Below are 21428 nucleotides of genomic sequence, written 5' to 3' on the forward strand. Positions count from 1 at the left end.
ACAACGTCTACAGAAAGGATAGGAAGGGAGGAGGGGTTATGCTATTAGTTAGGAAACACATAAAATCCAAGGAAGTGAAGCCAGTCGACATCGATGGACAGGGCAGTGTCGAGTCAGTTTGGTGTGACATAAGCATAGGTAAATCAAAATTGAGAGTAGGTGTGTGCTATAGGCCTAATGACTCTGATGAGTATAATAAGATACTGTACAGGGAAATAGAATGGGCCTGTAAATCAGAGAGTCTTATAATGGGGGATTTTAATTTCCCAGATATTGACTGGAATTTGTGGTTTGGTCACTCACACACTAGCAAGGCTTTTGTGGATTTATTGGATGATTGTTTTCTACACCAGCATGTCCAGGAGGCAACTAGAGGGAGTAATACTCTTGATCTGATTATCAGTAGTGATTCTTCATGCATTAAGAATCTGCAGATAAAGGAACCACTAGGTGGCAGTGATCACAGTGTGCTGAAGTGGGATTTACTCAAGGAGTTAACTACCATCAGAGGTAAAGGGAAGGGTTTTTGCTTTCGTAAAGGCGACTATGATGGTCTGAGACAGTATTTAAATTCTATACAGTGGGACCAACTGATGATGTTACCAACAGCAAATTCAAAATGGGAAGCATTCAAGGAACTAATCTTGGAAGCTACCAGGCTTTACATACCAACTAAGAAATATTGTTCAAGGTTCAGGCCTAAATGGTTGTCAGATGAACTAATGAGACATATGGCAGAGAAGAAAAATGCATGGGATACATACAAATTAATGGGTGACGTGGAAGCCTATGATAGATATAGGTTGGTCTGTAACCAAGTCACAAAGGAGATTAGGCAGGCAAAGGCAGATTATGAGAAATCCTTGGCAAAGGATGCAAAGAAAAACAGAAAAGAGTTCTTTACCTATTTAAACTCAAGAAGGAAAGGGATGAATCAGATTGATCCACTGAATGTTGATGGTTCAACAATTGAGGATCCTGCTCAGGTGGCTAACAATCTAAACAAGTATTTTGCATCTACATTCACACATGAGGAGTTATTCAGGAAGGAGAATGTCGTAGGTGAAGTAAACATTAGCATTAGCATTAGCATTAGCATTAGTAGAGGCATTTGATGCAAGAAAGCAAGCTTATGCAGCATCAGCCAAAAAAAAAAAAAAAAAAAAAAAAGTAACATAAATAAATAAAAATAACCACTTCCACTTCACCCCTCTGTTCGTTCGAAATACCTGTCCAGCTGAGCCTTAAACTTATTTAGGCTATCAACTTCCAGGACAAGGGATGGAAGTCTGTTCCACCCACCAACCACCCGCTGGCTAAAGGCAAATTTCCGCACATCTATCCTACATCTGTCTTTCCTCAATTTGAATTTATGCCCTCTCAGGTGATTTTTCTGAGCTAGAGGAAGAATCCCATCAGCATTGAGCATGCTCAAACCATTCAAGGCTTTGTACACCTCTATCAGATCACCCCGCTGGTGCCTAGTTTCCAGACACTGTAATTTGCAAAACTTAAGCCTTTCTTCGTAAGAGAACCCCTTTGTCCCATTCACCAATCTAGTTGCCCTTCTCTGTACTCGTTCCAGCAGCTCTACATCCTTCCTGAAATGAGGCCTCCAGGCCTGTATACAGTACTCTAGGTGTGGCCTGACCATTGCCTTATACAAGGGAATAATCACCTCCTTATCCCTGCTAGAAAAATTCCTATATATCATTGACAATACACCATGAGCTACTCTTGCAGCTCGTCTGCACTGCTCAGAGAACTTCATATCTGCCTGCACCACCACCCCCAGGTCCCTTTCATTCTCTACCACTGTCAGTGTAGTACCACAGAGTTGATACGTTGCTCTGGGGTTGCTGTTTCCCATATGTAGTACTTTACATTTGTCAATGTTAAACTTCATTTGCCACCTCGAAGCCCATCTGCTCAACCTTTCCAAATCCTGTTGCAGCAGCATAGTGTCAGTAGTGTCCTTGACAACCCTGCCAACCTTCGTATCGTCTGCAAACTTGGACATTAAGCCTGATATACCATCATCAATATCATTTATAAATACAGAAAACAATAAAGGCCCCAATACTGAACCCTGAGGGACTCCACTAATAACATTAGTCCACGATGAGCAGTGTCCATTGATTACCACTCTCTGTCTTCTCCCCCTCAACCACCCCTTTATCCATAGCAGCAACTTGCCTCCAATGCCACACTGCTCCAATTTGTGCAGCAGTCTTCCATGTGCAACAGTATCAAAAGCCTTTCTAAGATCCAAGTATATAATATCAAAGTTATTCCCTGCATCCAGTTCTTTTGTGACTGCATCATAGTATCCAATCAAATTGGTCAGGCAAGACTTCCCCTTAACAAAACCATGCTGTGTCCTAGCTATAACTGAAGTCTTGTCTAGATGATCCTGCAGTGCTTCTTTCACCAGTGCCTCCATTAATTTTCCGGGAACAGAAGTTAAACTCACAGGTCTATAATTACTTGTGTCAGCCTTTGATCCCCCTTTGTGAATTGGGGACACATTTGCAGTGAGCTAGATGATTTTCTAATAACTGAGAGGAAAGTGGAGGAGAAATTGTTGAGGATAAACATAAAAAAGGCACCCGGGGTGGATGGGATCTATCCAGTTATATTAAAGGAGGCAGCAAAGGAAGTAAGCAAACCCCTAGCCATAATTATGAGAGCTTCTTTGGACTCAGGGGAGGTACCCATAGACTGGAGATGTGCAAATGTAACCCCAATTCACAAAGGAGGATCAAAGGCTGACACAAGTAATTATAGACCTGTTAGTTTAACTTCGGTTCCAGGAAAATTAATGGAGGCACTGGTTAAAGAAGCACTGCAGGATCATCTAGACAAGAATTCAGTTATAGCTCAGACACAGCATGGTTTTGTTAAGGGCAAGTCTTGTCTGAGCAATTTGATTGGATACTATGATGTAGTCACAAAAGAACTGGATGCAGGGAATAACTTTGATATTATATATTTGGATCTTAGAAAGGCTTTTGATTCTGTTGCGCATGGAAGACTGCTGCACAAATTGGAGCAGTGTGGCATTGGAGGCAAATTGCTGCTATGGATAAAGGGATGGTTGAGTGGCAGAAGACAGAGAGTGGTAATCAATGGACACTGCTCAACGTGGACTAATGTTATTAGTGGAGTTCCTCAGGGTTCAGTGTTGGGTCCATTGTTGTTTTCTCTATTTATAAATGATATTGATGATGGTATATCAAGCTTAATGTCCAAGTTTGCAGACGATACAAAGGTTGGCAGGGTTGTTAAGGACACTACTGATGCTATGCTGCTGCAACAGGATCTGGAAAGGTTGAGCAGATGGGCTGAGAGGTGGCAAATGAAGTTTAACATGGACAAATGTAAAGTACTACATATGGGAAACAGTAACCCCAGATCAACGTATCAACTCTGTGGTACTACGCTGACAGTGGTAGAGAATGAAAAGGACCTGGGAGTAATTGTGCAGGCAGATATGAAGTTCTCTGAGCAGTGCAGACGAGCTGCAAGAGTAGCTCATGGTGTCTTGTCAATGATATACAGGAAGTTTTCTAGCTGGGATAGGGATGTGATTATTCGCTTGTATAAGGCATTGGTCAGGCCACACCTTGAGTACTGTATACAGGTCTGGAGGCCTCATTTCAAGAAGGATGTAGAGCTGCTGGAACGAGTGCAGAGAAGGGTAACAAGATTAGTGAATGGAACAAAGGGTTGCTCTTACGAAGAAAGGCTTAAGTTTTGCAAATTACAGAGTCTGGAGACTAGGCATCGGCGAGATGATCTGATAGAGGTGTATAAGGCTTTGAATGGCTTGAGCATGCTCAATGCCAATGGGATTCTTCCTCTTGCTCAGAATAATCACCTGAGAGGGCATAAATTCAAATTGAGGAAGGACGGATGTCGGATAGATGTGTGGAAATTTGCCTTTAGCCAGCGGGCAGTTGGTTTGTGGAATAGACTTCCATCACTTGTTGTTGAAGTTGATAGCCTAAACAAATTTAAGGCTCAGCTGGACAGGTATTTCGAACGAACGGAGGGGTGAAATGGGAGTAGTGGTTGTGTTTTTTTTTTTTTTTTTGGCTGATGCTGAATAAGCTTGCTTTCTTGCATCATATGCCTCTACTAATGCTAATGCTAAGAACAATAGAATTTGTTATCACAATAATTAACAAATAATTATTTATAAAAAATACTGGAAGTGTTCTTCATTGTTAGCAATATATAAATTCATTCCTCTGATCATGTTGCAAGCTACTCAATAAAGAGTTTTTGTTGGTACACTCCTGAATGTATTTTCAATGCTTGCTTTGACCTGCTAAATGCATCATAGATTGCTGCTAAGCCCGTGCAGCCACAGTGAACGTAAACTAATTTTTGTTTATGTTCACTGTAAGACTTCATTTTTAAGTAAGATTCCACTAAAAAAGTTCTTGATAGTATGGCATGATGTTTATCCACCTGTAATATTAACACAGGCTTCTAATAAAACATGAATTGTGACAGAACACTTGAAATGCAAAACTGTCACTTCTCCAGTTATATAACGTCCTCCACTGCCATTTTCACACAGTTACACCAATGATCATTACTTTGTAGCATTGTATTTAATACAAGTAACATGGGTCTATTTTTAAAATTAAACCCTGTGTGTGTGTGTGTGTGTGTGTGTGTGTGTGTGTGTGTGTGTGTGTGTGTGTGTGTGTGTGTGTGTGTGTGTGTGTGTGTGTGTGTGTGTGTTACTGTAAAAACCCAAAATCTGATAAGTCTTAGGATTTACCAATTCCCTTTTGTAAAAGACCAAAATTCTGACTTTTGTTAAAGTGAATAAAAGCCCAAAATTAAGACTTTGGACAAAGTGAATTGGTAATAGTCCAAAATATAAAACGTTCCACATCATTGGTTCATTCACTTTCCTATTTTTAAACAAGGTGGGAGGGGGTATGTCTCCCTGTAAGGTTTTATGGGTGACACTGCTTTTGGAATATAGTGATTAGAAGATATATGTTGTTTTGTTTGTTACAGTAAACCCCTGCTATTCGCGGTATCTGTATTCGCGGTCGCTGATTTAATATAAAATGAAACCTAAAAAAATGCGAATTTTAAAGTGCCGTGAACATTTTCCGCCAAAAAGAACATGGGCGTGGCTAAAATTATCTTTCCTGGTCAAAACAGCGCTCAGTGGGTGGGGAGAGAGGGGTGACAAAATCGCGAGCGTGGATGTTTCTCGCTAATCCTTGTTCAGTATGTGTTATGTGCTTGTCATGGAAGATTTCACCGTTTGCTTTTAATTTATATGCTTATAAATTGAATAAATTTATCAATTTATAAATTGATATGCTTACAAAAGTGATAAATCTACCGTTTTGCAGTGTAAAACAGACTTCGAGTGTGTTAACGGAAGAAAGTGACTTTATTGTGGACAAGTTCTTTCTAACCCGTACAAAAATATGGCTACGAATAACAAGGGAAATATGAAAATATCAAAGAAGGTGATGACATTAGCGAATAAAATTGACTTATTAGACAAAATTTCTAATGGTGAAAGTGTCTCCTCAGTGGCAAAACATTATAAAATCAATGAGTCAATCGTACGATCAATCAAAAAATCGGAAGAAAAAATCCGCCGTAGTGTCCGTGAAAATGCGCTAATTGCTTCAAAAATTTGCTCTGTAACTCGTGATGTTAAATTAGAAAAAATGGAAAAGGCTTCAAATCTGTGGATAGAAGACCGAACTCAAAATAACATTCCGTTAAGTTCACTCATTATTCGTAAAAAGGCAAAACTCCTTTATCAACACTTTAGCGAAACTGGTGATAGCACTGTCGGGATAAGTTTTTTAGCTAGCAAAGGCGCTGGTTTGAAAGATTTGTTTGAAATTTCTAATAAATATTACATTTAATATTAAATTGTTTCTTATTTTCATTTCGATGCCATATGCTTGCATTTCACTATCTACTGTATATGTACATAGTCATATTACGAAGGTACATATAATACAAACATAGACAAAATTTTAGACTAGTTTTTCTTATATATTTCATACTTTGGAACGGAACCCCTTTATTGCTATGGAAGCCATAACTCAGTATTCGCGTTTTCGGTATTCGCGGCATTTCTCAGGAACGTAACCCCCGCGAATAGCGGGGGTTTACTGTATTTAGTTTTTAGGAGCATTAGCAACTAAGGCCATATTGCTCCGTGAGAAGATATATCTTCTATCCCTTGCATGGGTAGAAGCTATATCCTCTCCTGTGCTTTGTTTAAAAATGGAAAAATGAATGAACAAGGAAATTATTGTTGCTTCCCTTTTTACATTATTTACCACTGTAGGCACAAACGACCTTTCTGGGTTAAGAATATATCCTCCCGATACCCTTGTATAAAAATTGGATAGTGGGTGAAGGGAAGCAATGATGATTTCCTGGCTCATTCACTTTTGTGATTTATAAACCAGGGCACGGAGTGAAGGGGTATATCTTTTGTCTCACAAAGTTGCCTGGGTAACATAGTCATTGTATTCAAAGTACCTAATAAATCCTAGGATTTGGTAAATTTTTGGACTTTTATAGTAATATATAAAAATTCACTTTATTACCCAAAAATAAACTACAGGCAAACAGATGTTTATGTGGCATCTGGTAGACACAGCATAATTGTATGTATTTTTGTCAGCTTAGTGTTTAGTTTCTGCAAAGCCAGTGAAACCAAATCTCTATGACAAGATTAGACAGTTCTAACTGGATGATGGCATCTCACGGATAGAACTTGAGTACAAGAAACATTGGCACTGTCACTTGCCTGGTGTCTATAAAACACTAAACAAAAAATTGATTTCTTGTAATTCATTATATCAAAATGAAAATAAAAAATACTATATAATCATTTAGAGAGAATACTGGTGGGGAAAGATACATAGAAGATTTGATTTGATTTTCAAATTTAAAAAATAACAGAAAAATTTTAAACAGTAGCATCTTTCGGATGCCATATACCATATAAACAGGTGGAATGTTAATTCTGTTTGAGCCTGGCATAAAGGTATTCTAAGCAGGCTTCTATCTTATTGTTTGCCTTCCAATTTTTCCACTTGAGTAGTTAGTTCTATCTGACCTCTAGATTGCTCTTTCCCTTCTAATTTCTGAACTAATGCAGAAATTTCTGTGTCTAGTTTGTGTTTCCTTACTCACTGTTTTTTCCCTGTATTTTAATGGTTTTTGTTAAATTGAAATTTTTCTCTATAGTTTTTCTGATGACAGTACTCCACCTTCCATCTTCTAGTTCAATAACCTCTATTTTATAAGAATAGCTACAACTTCTTGAATATTCACTACCTGAAATGCTTATCTCCAGCAAGGTGAAGAAAACTTCTTTAACTTCAATCATTTTAAAACCTATTCTTATTTCTCACAAAAAAAAAATCTGCTGTTTCCTTGTTCATCTTCAGCAACCCTCAGAATTCTAGACATGGTCACTTAACATTTACTGTAGTAATCTTGACTTGTAACTTTTCACAGGCTGTCACAAAAACAGCCTGTAGCAAAAAGCTTTCTTTCACTCTTTGCATTATCTGTCTTTTAAACAAATAATAGGTCTATAAAAATCATAGGTTTGCCTTTCAATGAAATATTGTTCCCATGTGTGAATTGTTGTCTCCAGAACTTCTCTTAAAACTCTATCCAAAGGAGGGCAGCTAGGATAATTAATGATTCCTTACTTACAGATTCATTCCATTACTTATTCTAAGTTTGTGCTGTGTGCTTTTTCTACAGAGAGTCAGCGAGAGGGCGCTGATTCTCTTTAGAAAATACAGTTGCGAGTTACAGGCTCCGAAAAAAACGATAAGTTTTTGCTTATTATTTACATAATTGTTATTTTATATTGTACTTAATACGTTGTCTTATAGTTCTAATTACGCTGGTTATTTTTATTTTAATTTGTATAAACAGTTTTTGTAGATATACGTAATACTTTATAAAACCGTTATTTCATTTGAATATTGCAGGCATTGTTTTTGTATATAGTGATAGGGAATTCCAATTTTTAATTGAGGTAGTTGTTGTTGTTGATATGGAGGTTTGATGGCGCATAAGCTACTTTGGCTATAATGCGCCTATTGAGGTAGTTATGTAGCTCTAACGTATAATTATAGAAACAGTAATACGCTTCACTGTTTCTATTAGATAACGTAGTATTGACATTTAATTTAATTTAATTTATTGATCTTATTAATTTAAAATATCATGCCCCAAACTAGAGCAGCAAAGCAACGGGCACAAAGTGGCAGGAGTGCTGTGACTCGGGGGAGAACTGAGGGGGGCGATTCTCCAACGCATCACAGCCTTAAAAAATGTGCAACTTGTGAAATGTTTGCCGAACTATCTGGAACGGAACATGATATTGCCATGGGGAATGTCTTTGTGTGTGCACGATGTAAGGAGTGTAAGGAAATCAGGCGACAACTCAGCGTTGTTATGGGCCTATATGAGACTTTGAAGGACAGGGTGGATGCCCTCGAAAGATCTAAATTGAGGGGCCCATCAGGCTCTCAGCTGCCCACATCAACGCCAGAGCTTGCACTTGGTCATCACGCAACACAGCGGCAACCCCCAAGGCAGATTGCTCTGGTCCCAAAGGAACTAGTAGTTGTTGGTGACTATTGTCAGGGAAACGGGAAACATCCTTTGTAGAAAGGATAGATGGAACAGGACCAGGGCATGTCTGCCAGGGGCAACGGTTGATGATGTTGTAGAGCAGATATCATCTTTTAAGGGCACAAAAGGTGATATAGTTGTACACGTTGGCATTAATGATATTAAGAGTAGGAGACCGGCAGAATTACTTAACAAGTACAGGTCACTGTTGAAAAAAAGCTGTGAATTAGGGTTAAATTTGAAAGTGTCTGCAATTCTGCCAAGACACGATAGTAGGGAGTATATGATGAGAGCCTTGTCGATCAATTCGGCCCTGGAAAGATTGTGCAAGGCTCAAGGGGTAGAATTTTTTTCAGTCTGGACTGTACTTGTTAACAGGAGAGATTGCTTCTACAGGGATGGGATATACTTAAATAGAAAGGGTGCAAGAATATTTGCTGATGCTATCGAGGCAGTGTTAGGTGGGTCGGAAAACTGATAGCTTGGGGGGATACAAGGACTAATAGTTTAACAGTAGCCGTAGGCAGAGGTGAAGGTGATTCTTGCACAACTTCTATTAGAATAAGTAGCGACCTGGAGCGAGGGGTGTTGGGGGTTTCAGGGACGGATGTCAGTCATCGTGAAACAGGTGGGTATATGGGATGTGTTAGAGTTGCTGGGAATAGGAATAGGTGCATGTATACTTGCATGTATACCAATGCTAGAAGTATAGTAAATAAATTTGATGAATTTGAAGCGTTGGTCAAGACATCAAAGGCGGATATTGTTGGGATATCAGAGACGTGGTGTCACACAGATATAAGGAATGCCGAACTGGAATTTGGGGAGTACAATGTGTACAGAAAGGATAGACAGGATAGGAAGGGAGGAGGTGTTATGCTGTTAATAAAGAAAAACATAAAATCAAAAGAAGTGCATCCAGTTGATATAGATGAACAGTGCACTGTTGAGTCAGTTTGGTGTGACATAAGCACTGCGAAAGCAAAAATTAGAGTAGGAGTGTGTTATAGGCCTAATGACTCGAATGAGTAGAATGAACAATTGTACAGAGAAATAGAGTGGGCTAGTAAATCGGAATGTCTTATAATGGGGGATTTTAACTTCCTAGATATTGACTGGAACTTGTGGGTTGGGCACTCACACACTAGTCAGACTTTTGTGGATTTATTGGATGATTGTTTTCTGCAGCAGCATGTTCGAGAGGCAACCAGAGAAAGTAATACTCTTGATCTGGTTATCAGCAGTGATCATTCATGTATTAGGAATTTGCAGATAAAAGAACCACTAGGTGGCAGTGATCACAATGTACTGACGTGAGATTTACTTAAAGATTTAATTACCATCAGGGGTAAAGGAAAGGGTTTTTGCTTCCGTAAAGGCGAGTACACTGGTCTCCGACAGTTTTTAAATTCTGTACAGTGGGATCAACTGACGATGTTACCAACAGTAAATTCTAAGTGGGAAGCATTCAAGGAATTAATCGTGGAAGCTACTAAAAGTTTCATACCTATTAAGAAATATTGTTCAAGGTTTAGGCCTAAATGGTTATCAAATGAACTAATGAGACTCGTAACAGAGAAGAAAAATGCATGAGATGCATATAAATTATCAAGCGACTCAGAAGCCTATGGCAGATATAAGTTAATCTGTAATCAGGTCACAAAGGAGGTTCGGCAGGCGAAGGCAGATTACGAGAAATCCTTGGCAAAAGATGCTAAGAACAACAGCAAAGATTTCTTTACTTATATAAACTCTAAAAGGAAGGGGATGAATCTGATTGGTCCACTTGACGTCGATGGTTCGACTGTTGATGATCCTGCTCAGATAGCAAACAAACTGAATGAGTATTTTGCATCTACATTCACATGAGGAGTTATTAAGGTTTGAAAATGGCAGAAGGTTATCAAATTGTAGCAGGGTGCTTAATGATCTTGTAATAACTGAGAGCAAAGTAGAAGAGAAGTTGTTGAAGTTAAACCTAAGAAAAGAACCTGGGGTGGATGGGATCTATCCAGTTATATTAAAGGAGGCGGCAAAGCAACTAAGCAAACCCTTAGCCATAATTATGAGAGCATCCTTGGACTCAGGGGAGGTTCCCATGGACTGGAGATGTGCAAATGTATCCCCAATTCACAAAGGGGGATCGAAGGGTGACACGAGTAATTACAGACCAGTTAGTTTAACTTCTGTTCCGGGTAAAATAATGGAGTCGCTGGTTAAAGATGCATTGCAGGATCATCTAGACAAGACTGCAGCAATAATTCAGACACAGCATGGGTTTGTTAAGAGAAAGTCTTGTCTGACAAATTTGATAGGATATTATGATGTGGTTACAAAGGAACTGGATGCAAAAAATAATTTTGATATCATATATTTGGATTTCAGGAAAGCTTTTGACACTGTTGCGCATGGAAGACTATTGTACAAATTGGAGCAGAATGGTATTAAGGGTAAGTTGCTACAATGGATAAAAGGATGGTTAATTGGGAGAAGACAGAGGGTGGTAATCAATGGGTGCTGCTCTTCTTGGACTAATGTTATTAGTAGAGTCCCACAGGGTTCGGTGTTAGGTCCACTGTTGTTTTGTATATTTATCAATGATATTGATGAAGGTATATCAGGCTTAATGTCGAAGTTTGCAGATGATACAAAGGTTGGCAGGGTTGTTAATGACAGTAATGGCAGTGTGCTACTGCAACAGGATCTAGATAATTTAGGCAGATGGGCTAAGAAGTGGCAACTGAAGTTTAACCTTGACAAATGCAAAGTACTGCATATGGGTAGAAGTAACCCCAGAGAAACGTACCAACTGTGTGGTACTACACTTAGGGTGGTAGAAAATGAAAAAGACCTGGGAGTAATTGTGCAGTCAGATATGAAGTTCTCTGAGCAATGTAGACAGGCTGCCAGGGCAGGTCATGGGGTTTTGTCAATGATATATAGGAATTTTGCTAGCAGGGAAAAGGAGGTGATTATCCCTCTGTATAAGGCAATGGTCAGGCCATGCCGTGAGTACTGCATACAGGTCTGGAGGCCTCATTTTAGGAAGGATGTTTATTTACTTGAGTGTGTACAGAGAAGGGCAACAAGATTGGTGAGGGGAATGAAGGAATCCTCTTACCAAGAGAGGCTTAAGTTCTGCAAATTGCAGTGGCTGGAGACTAGGCACCTGCGCGGTGATCTGATTGAGGTATATAAAGCCTTGAATGGGTTCAGCACGCTGAATTCTGATGGGATCCTTCCACTTGTTCAGATTACGAACCTAAGGGGGCATAAATTCAAATTAAGAAAAGACAGATGTAGAATAGATGTGCGGAAATTTGCCTTAGCCAGCGGGTGGTTAATTGCTGGAACAAACTTCCATCTGTCGTTGTGGAAGTTGATAGGTTGAATAAATTTAAGGAGGAACTGGACAGGCATTTGGAGGGAATGGTGTGATTTTTTTTTTTTTTTTTTGGCTGATGCTGCATAAGCTCATACATTTGCTTTCTTGCATCACATGCCACTACTACTACTACTACAGATATTTCTATGGACACCTACTTCTGAATTGGTCCCGAGTGCCAAGCGATAGTGCCCAAGCGATATTTTGTGGGATACATAGCGTTATTTCTTAGCGGATTAGTTATATTTATTTTCCAGTGTCTATTCTTCTTGTTTTTCATAAGTGATTCTTTACTTAAAAGCTTTGAAGTAGAATCCAGAAAGGAAATACACCTTTCTTTCCTTGTGTACATATATATATATAATCCATACTAACCTAACTAAATCTCTAAACTGCTTGGTCACTGGTGGCACTGCTCCTGCCTCCACGTGGCGGGGCTGGTAACCTGGGAGAAGAAAAACAATCTCCCGGGGCAAAAAGGAGCAAAGATGGACATAAATAGATATGCCACTTACGGATCTCATGATCCAGATCTCTCAAACAGAGAAGACTTAAATGCAGGTAATGCAAAACGGCAGAAAAATGAAGGAACAGAAACCCCTGCTCCTCTTTTTTTGATACTGCATTCTTTGACTGACAATCCTTTGAGTAAGCTCTCCCCATTCTTAATACAGAAATGTCTTGAAAATGTGGCTGGCCCACCAAAAATAGTTCGAAGATTAAAATCCGGAGACATTCTAGTGGATATGAACGAGAATAAGCACTCGGAAAAACTATTAAAAATATCGACTTTTGGTGGAATTCCCACAAAGGTTACCCCACATACCACCTTAAACTCCTCTAAAGGGGTAATAGCTGAGTGGGATCTCCTTAATGTATCTGAGGAGGAAATCGTTCAGGAATTAGGTGATCAAAATGTAATAAATGCCAAAAGGATAGTCATTAAGAAAGATGGGGTTCTTACTCCTACCCGAACGGTCATTCTTACATTTAAAACACCAATTTTACCAACAACTGTTAAAGCTGGATATTTAAGGTGCAAAATTCGACCTTATATTCCAAACACAGTCCGGTGTTTTAAATGCCAAAAATTTGGACATTCACAAGCAGTCTGCAGGGGTGTAACCACCTGTGCCTCCTGTGGTTCAAAAGAGCATGGTTCACACAGACTGCCCCACTGAAATACAGAGCTGCCCAAACTGTAAGGGGAATCATTCAGCATTTTCAAAGGAGTGCATCCAGTGGCAGACTGAAAAGAATATACAAAAGTACAAAGTGGAACACAAGGTGCCATACCAAGAAGCAAAAAGACATTTTTTAATTTCAAATAAATTGCCATCTTATTCTTCAGTTGTAAAAAAGCAACGATCCATAACAGTACAAACAGATTGTTCAGTTCCGCCAAGCATCTCAATTTCTGATTGGGCAAGGTCAGTCCTCTCTACACTAAAAGAACAGCCTACTCAACAGCAATCGACTCTTTCGGTAAACACACCATTGACAATACCACCAGATAAAATTTCTGTACAACAGCCAGTTAAACAAACAAGCTCTGAAAGAAATAATCAAAAAACCAGTACTGATACCATGGACATAGATAGAAATTCACACGAGATGATCCACTTCTTGAACTTCATGCAGAAGAGGAGGACATGGACGTCACTAGACCAAATTTCCCAAAAAGGGAAAAAAGACTAGACAGGCGCAAACAGACCACATCCCGTAAGCAAGCAGACACACCCGATAATCCTCAATAATGCATAGAATCATTCAATGGAATTGTCGCGGACTCTGAGCTAACTTAGACGATGTTTATGACTTAATTAGCGAATATAAGCCTGCTGTTCTTTGTCTACAGGAAACAAACCTGACCCCTAAAATAACTATGAGCATAAAACATCACATAATGCTTAGAAAGGATAGGAACGACTCTAATACAGCACATGGAGGTGTAGCATTGCTAGTAGACTCCAGAACTCCTTTCAGACCAGTTCCACTGCAAACAACTTTAGAAGCAATCGTTGCTAGAGTTATGGTTAAGATAGCGGTAACAGTTGTTTCCATATACCTTTCGCCAAACTTTTCATACTCTCTAGCAGATTTGAATGATTTAGTTACCCAGCTGCCACCACCTTTCTGTATTTTAGGTGACTGGAATGGGCATCACCCCCTATGGGGTTCCTTGCACCTTGATAAGAGAGATCAGTTAATTGAAAAATTTCTTGAAAGGCACAACTTAACATTATTAAACAATGGGACTCACACGTACGTGCATCTTTCCTCAAGGTCAACTTCTGCAATTGATCTTTCAATATGCTCGCCAAACCTCCTTCCTCTTATTGATTGGACGGTCACTGATAACCTGCGAAATAGTGACCACTTTCCAGTAATATGCACACTATCGGCTAACTCTCCTCCTCAAACTGAGATAAAAACTGTTTGGAAATTCGACAAAGTTAACTGGAAGAAATATCAAGAGCTGGCACATCTAGATATTCAGACTATTGAGACCCTCACCATTGACTCTGCCGTAACTTACATAACTCAGCAAATGATAGCAACTGCAGAAACCAGTATACCCAGATCATCCATGAAAACTCACTCCCACCCAAAACCCAAAAATATGGTGGAATGAAGCCTGTAGCAATGCCAAAAAAGAGAAGAATAGATACTGGAACTTATTTCGTAAATACCCAACCACAGCTAATCTCATACAGTTCAAGAAAGCTAGAGCTAAATCTCGTCACATACAACGAATAAGCAAAAAAGAGACATGGTCCAAATATGCCTCCTCTATAAACAGAACCACAAATATCAGAACCGTTTGGACTAAGGTTCGAAGAATTAATGGAAAATATCCACCTATAACCACTCCGATAATATTTCTAAAAGGCAAAGAAATCTGCAATCCTCTCGATATTTCTAATACATTAGGTGAAACCTTCGAAAATATCTCTGCTGTAACTGCATTTGAGCCAAGTTTCCAGGCACATAAAGTACAAGCAGAAAAATATAATCTCAATTTTAGTACTTCACGACAGCATCCGTATAATATACCCCTTACCATGGCAGAGTTATGTAGCGCACTTGCAAGATCCAAAAATAGTGCTGCTGGCCCTGATGGAGTGTACTATGCCATGATATATCATTTGAGTGAAGAATCCCTTTCTGCTCTGCTAAAACTGTATAATAGAATCTTTGACGAAGACTACTACCCTACCAGTTGGCGTCATTCTATTGTATTAGCTTTCCCAAAACCAGGAAAGGACCATTCAGATCCAGCAAATTACCGACCAATAGCGTTAACTAGTTGTATAGGAAAAGCATTAGAAAAAATAATTAATGCCAGATTGACATGGTTCCTAGAGACTGAATGCATTCTAAGTCAAAATCAATATGGATTTTGAAGAACTAGATCAACACTTGACCTTATGGTCGAAGCTGAAGGAAACATCCAAAATGCATTTCTCAGGAACGAACACCTAGTGATGATATGTCTTGACATCGAAAAAGCTTTTGATACAACCTGGTGGTATGGAATTCTTCACGATCTCTATGAATCCAGTCTTCGTGGTCATCTTCCAAAATTTATCCAGAACTTTTTGAGCAATAGGTCCTTTCAGGTACGATTTCACTCTGTTCTCTCGCAAACATTTGTGCAAGAAGAGGGGGTCCCTCAGGGTTCTGTGCTTAGTGCCATGCTCTTCTCTCTCAGGATTAATTCCATTACCAAATGTATTCCCGACACAGTTGAAACTTATCTGTATGTCGACGATCTGGCAATCTCAAGCCATTCACAAAACATGCATTTCATTGAAAGGCAGCTTCAAGGTACAATTAACAAGCTTGTTCAGTGGGCCAAAAATAATGGATACAGACTTTCAAAACAAAAAACAACAGCAATTCATTTTTGCCGTAAACGGAATTTACATCCAGATCCCGATTTACATCTTGATTCTCATCCAATTACTTTTCAACAGAGTATTAGCTTTCTTGGACTAATTATGGATAAAAAACTTAGTTTCTTAGAGCATATTAAGCATATTCGTACAACCTGTCTAAAGAAGCTGAATCTCCTCAGGGCAATTTTCGATATGTCATGGGGTGCAGATCGGTACATGCTGCTGCACTTATACCGGTCGCTCATAAGATCCAAACTAGACTATGGGTCTCCTGCATATGCCTCAGCTAGAGAAAGTGTATTAAAATGGCTCGACCCAGTACATCACAATGCTCTCCGAATTGCACTGGGAGCTTTTCGTACATCACCAGTTCAGAGCCTCTATACGGAAGCACACGAACCACCCTTATTTCTTCATCGGCAAGCTCTGTTATTAAGTTATGCAGCTAAAATCAGAAGTTTCCCACATCATCCTATAAAGCAGTATTTATTCACCCCAAAATGGCATAATTTGTACCAAAATAAACCTTTGCAGAATAAACCATGTGGCATTAGATTACAAAGCATAACTACGTGCTGGGAACTAAATATGAATGACATAATTCTAGATATTAGCACCGCTATGCCACCATGGCAAATACCCCTGGCCAATGTTGACCAACATTTCCAACAATGGGGAAAGAATGCACTTCCAGATTGCAGTATTCAGCAACTCACTCTTTTGAGTTCTTTAATTTTACCCAAATTTACACTGATGGTTCCAAGACAGATAGTAAAGTTGGCGCAGCTGCAGTTCTACCAAACATCAATATCCCAGCAGCTCCCTTTGGAGTAGGGTATTTACACCGCAGAACTGTATGCTATCCTAATGGCTCTAGACAATGTAAAACAGTCATTATATCCTCAAACTATTATCTACACCGATTCCTTAAGCATTGTATCTGCTCTTCAGTATAAATTTCCTTCCAGTCATCCATTACTACAACAAATTCAAACCAAGTTAGTGCAGCTTCTTGCAAACAGGCAAAAATTAATTTTCTGTTGGATACCTGGGCACTCTGGAATCATAGGAAACGAACAAGCGGATCTTGCTGCCAAGAACGCCATTCACATAACATCAGACATGCAGATACCTTACACAGATTTAAAATGCATCATACATAGCAATGTTAGAAATAAAATGGTTATCCATTTGGCAGGGAGAAAAAAACAATAAGCTTTTTCAGATTAAAAACGATCACAAGAAGTGGCTATCAAGCCTAAGAGGCAATAGAAAGGAAGAAGTAGTACTTGCCAGAATTCGAATAGGACATACTCACCTAACTCATAGTTATTTACTCACTCAGGATGATTCAACTCACAGTAAACCACTTGATAATTGAATGCCCATTATATCTGAGAGAACAAAAAACAGCTTTCTCTTCACATCTATATTCTTCTAATAAACTTACCTTACAACAGATTCTCGGAGACCGACAAGATATTAATGATGTTTTTACCTTCCTCAAAATGATAAACGACGTAGCCAGGTGGGAAGGAGCAGCAGTGCGTAGCACACGCTTCTTGATTAGACCGGGGTTCGAGCCCGTCACCACCAAATACAGAGGATGTGGAAAGGTCAATGAATGACCACTGCATATCCTGGAGCAATATGGCCTTAGTTGCTAATGCTCCTAAAAACCAAATAACAACAACAATGATAAACAAATATCATCTGATCTGAATCCTTTTATTTAATATAACAATCATGTACCGAATAAGATTGAAATAGGTGCATTATGGCCTTAGTAGTCCTTGCACCAATAAATCTAACAAACAACAACAACAACATACTTCTGAATTAGCATCTACAATTCCAGCTCCTTCCAGACATATGCCTCAAATAGTCAGTATCTGTTTGCAGTTCAACTACAAACTCACCGAACTAAACTTTCCTCTACTAAGGTTTTTTGGAACAGCCTACCTTCCTTCAAATGCAGTTCCTGAAAATTCAATCTACAAATATCTTCTGTTAAAGTGTATATCACAATTCTCATTAAAATGGTCTTTTTACAAAACCTTTTGCATAATCCAGTTTCTTCCTGCTGAAAGCTGAAAAAATTTTTGAATTTCTAAGAGTTGGTACAAGAAAAGCTGTTCACTTGGGATGAGTTACTTTGGCATACAGTCAGTTCTGCTATAATGTGCATTTTCGCAACATGATTTTTGCATTGGCTCGTGCGATTTCGTCTGCGAGTAACACCAGGTGACCACAAAACCTGGCACCAAGCTGAATGTAGCCATCTGCACAGAAATACATACAAATTTATGAAGCTTAAAAAATGTCAAATGTGTGAGAGCTATATTTCCCATTTACTGTAATGGTATTGGTCGGAGACACTGTTATCAAACTTATCATTCGCTGTATTTACAAGATTTTCTGTTCGAACAGAAATTTCATGAGGTGGGATAGCACGAGTGGAGGAGCACATTTCTAGAGGTCACTACCATAAAATAATAAAAACAATTCGCAGTTCCTGGTTTATTGGGCTTTTCTGTTAGTGCAGTCTAATTATAAACGGGTAGTAAACTCAATCTTATTGCATTTGCAATGATACTGGAATTCTGTGGGTTTTTACGTAATGGTGAGATGTGTTTCCCCTTCCTCTTTAATCATATAAAAAACATAAATTTTCAGAATCATCTCTTTTGTGCGTGCCATGTTCACCGTTATTGATTGCTCATCTTTTTTACTGTTTTAAATTTTACAATCCAAAAAAAAGAAAATGTCAATGAACAGAAATATCAATCAAACAAACTTCATATTTTGTCAGGGTAAAGTGCTATGTTTACTGTAATATTTATTTATTTATTAGAAATTTAAGATGTTTAAACCTCTGTTAGCAATATTATTGGGTTTCTAACTTTTTTTTATTGTTTTACTTGCCAGACTGAACTTCTTTTTTTTTTTTTTTTGAGTGTTCTGCCCCAATCCCTATTTTTCTCATAATAAGTCCTGTTGTTTTTAATGCGCAAAATACCATAACACGGAGATTTTTAGGAACACATGTACTGTGTTATAGCAGAACTGACTGTATATCAGAAGTGCTTGGAATCACTTGTTCATATATGTGAGGCATGCATCCATGGTAAAGTTGTATTTTTCTTGGACTTGTGAATTTATATTAAAAAAAATACAGAAATATAAATTAATAAAAACGATTATTTAAGTGCTTCTTATGTTAATTTTTAGAAAGCTTTTGCTCACCAAGAATGCTTTCAGGCCCACGTTCATAAGAACTTTTTTTTTCCTTTTATTGTTGATTCCCAGCACAGTTAAAACGTTTGATAGAAGCGATTAGAATTACCTTTTATAATTTTTCTATTTCATATCATGTAGATAAAATGTTTCCATTGTGTTGCAACTGTCCTAATAGTGATGAGCCTTTTTCTATTAGAACTGCCCCAAAAAATAAAACTTTAGCTGCAAACAAACAGAAGGCTGAAAGTGCAGGCGAAAAACAGCAATGTTATGATTCAGCTAAGCATGGTAAAACAAAGAAGAAAAAGAAAAGAAAAAAGTATGTTTTTTTTTCTCTTATAAGCAATTAAAAAATGCAGTTTTCTGATTTATAAAAATAAATTTCTGAATGATTTTAAATATTAATAAATTGATTTTAAAATATCATCTTGAAATTATTAAAAGAAAAATATAACACATAACTAGGCTAAGGTAAAGAAAGCAAAAACGAGAACCACAGCAAACTATAGAAAACGTACCGGACAAACTGGTTTGCAGCTACTGCAGTTTTGCCAGTCAATGCATGTTATCAGTAGTGGTGAACGATATATAGAGCCGACCGGGCTAGCCAGGTGGGTAAAATGCCTGCCTGGCAACCCAAAGGTCACGGGTTCGAATCCAGCCTCGGACTTGGATCAAAGTACTGCAAAAAAAAACCTTGGGAGGTGCATTATGGCCTCAGAAGTCGATGCGCCAACAACTACCAAAAAAAAAAAAAAAAACGATATATAGATTGACACTTGCCATGACAGACGATGTAATAATTAGTTTTTTTCTCATTATTAAAAGCAGATTATTGGAGTTCATGATTTTTTTTTGCAATTAAAAAAAAAAAACTGGCTAAATTCAGAACAGGGTGTGCACTCCAGACGTGCCATTTAATATAGTTTTTTTAATAGTGTTTTTAACAGATTTTCATTTTGAACTAGTTAAAAAAAGGTTAGTTTATGTCACCAATTTGGAATTCACACATAAAACTGTTTTCATAATCTATAGTATATCATGGTCAATTACTGCCTTCTTCCTTTTCTCCTCGCTGATAGTCTGGAGCATGCACCCTGTTCTGAATTTACCAAAAAAACATATTACTGATTTCTTTGTACATTTTTAAAGTTAATTTTCCTAACCTAACCTTAAAAGTTAGGTTAGGAAAAAAAGGAAAAGGTTTCTTTATTTATATTTCCTAACCTGACCTCAAATGTAAGGTTAGGAAGTAATAGGAAAAGAAAGAAAAATTCTTTATATATATATCATAACATCAATCAATCACTTAATGCTATGATGTTATCGTCTGTTGTATTCATATACCTACATGTCACTCAATTATAGTTTTCAACTTCTACTGCCACTAACAATAACATGTACCATCTGTTTACCGAGAATGCAGGGAGAAACTGCAGTAACGGCAAACCAGTTTGCTGTGGTGCTCATGTTGGCTTTCCTTACCTTCACCCATAAGTATATTACAGTACACTGCATTGATTTTGAAAGAATATAGTAATACCTTGCTTTGGCAGACTGTATGGAGGGGGAGCCTATCTGTTAATGCTGATTGTCCATGAGAAGAATACATCTGGCCACTGAAGTTGCTAAAATATTGAAAAAAAAAAGCATTGTATTGTGAAATAGAAAAAAAAAGTTAATAAAATATAATACTGTATTTTATTTTAATGTCATAGTCAGTTCATTTTTCTAGCATGACAGTTTATTGTAAAATAATTAAATGACTGCATATTTCACACTGCCATTTCACACAGTGGTACTCTGAGTAAAATTTATTCACAGTCTGAAGGGCTGTTGAGTACCTTCTCTGTAAGTTCAGGCTACACCCTACTGATGTTTGGGTGCCTCCGTAGCCAGGTGGGCAGGTGCAGCAGTGCGTAGCACACGCTTCTTGATTAGATTGGGGTTCGAGCTCGTGCCCACCAAATACGGAGAATGCGGAAATGCGGTGGTCATTCCCTGACCACCACATATCCCCGGAGCAATATGGCCTTAGTTGCTAATGCTCTTAAAAACCAAATAACAAACAAACTGATGTTTGACATACTTGGCAGGGTGATGGTGCAGAAATTTTGGCTACTTGATGCTATTTTATCTACAAACATGAATCTGTGTTGTCTTTTAATAACCCTTGTAAATTTTGGAATAGGCCTTTAAATATCCCCTAAATATGTTTGTATGTTTAGATT

At 38.3% G+C, this 21428-nt stretch overlaps 1 protein-coding gene across 1 annotated transcript in view; it reads left to right on the top strand.

The window, feature by feature from the left end:
- Positions 1 to 21428, top strand: part of LOC150090163 (uncharacterized) — a 66517-nt gene that overhangs the window by 17100 nt on the left and 27989 nt on the right. The window contains exon 3 of the mRNA XM_090390182.1: positions 19394 to 19516. Within this exon, the coding sequence (XP_090246308.1) occupies positions 19394 to 19516 (123 nt within the window). The remainder of the gene's footprint in view (positions 1 to 19393; positions 19517 to 21428) is intronic.

This window comes from Mastigoproctus giganteus, chromosome 2, assembly GCF_048544385.1.
Source record: "Mastigoproctus giganteus isolate SK-2022 chromosome 2, ASM4854438v1, whole genome shotgun sequence".
In the NCBI taxonomy this organism is placed as follows: Eukaryota; Metazoa; Arthropoda; class Arachnida; order Uropygi; family Thelyphonidae; genus Mastigoproctus; species Mastigoproctus giganteus.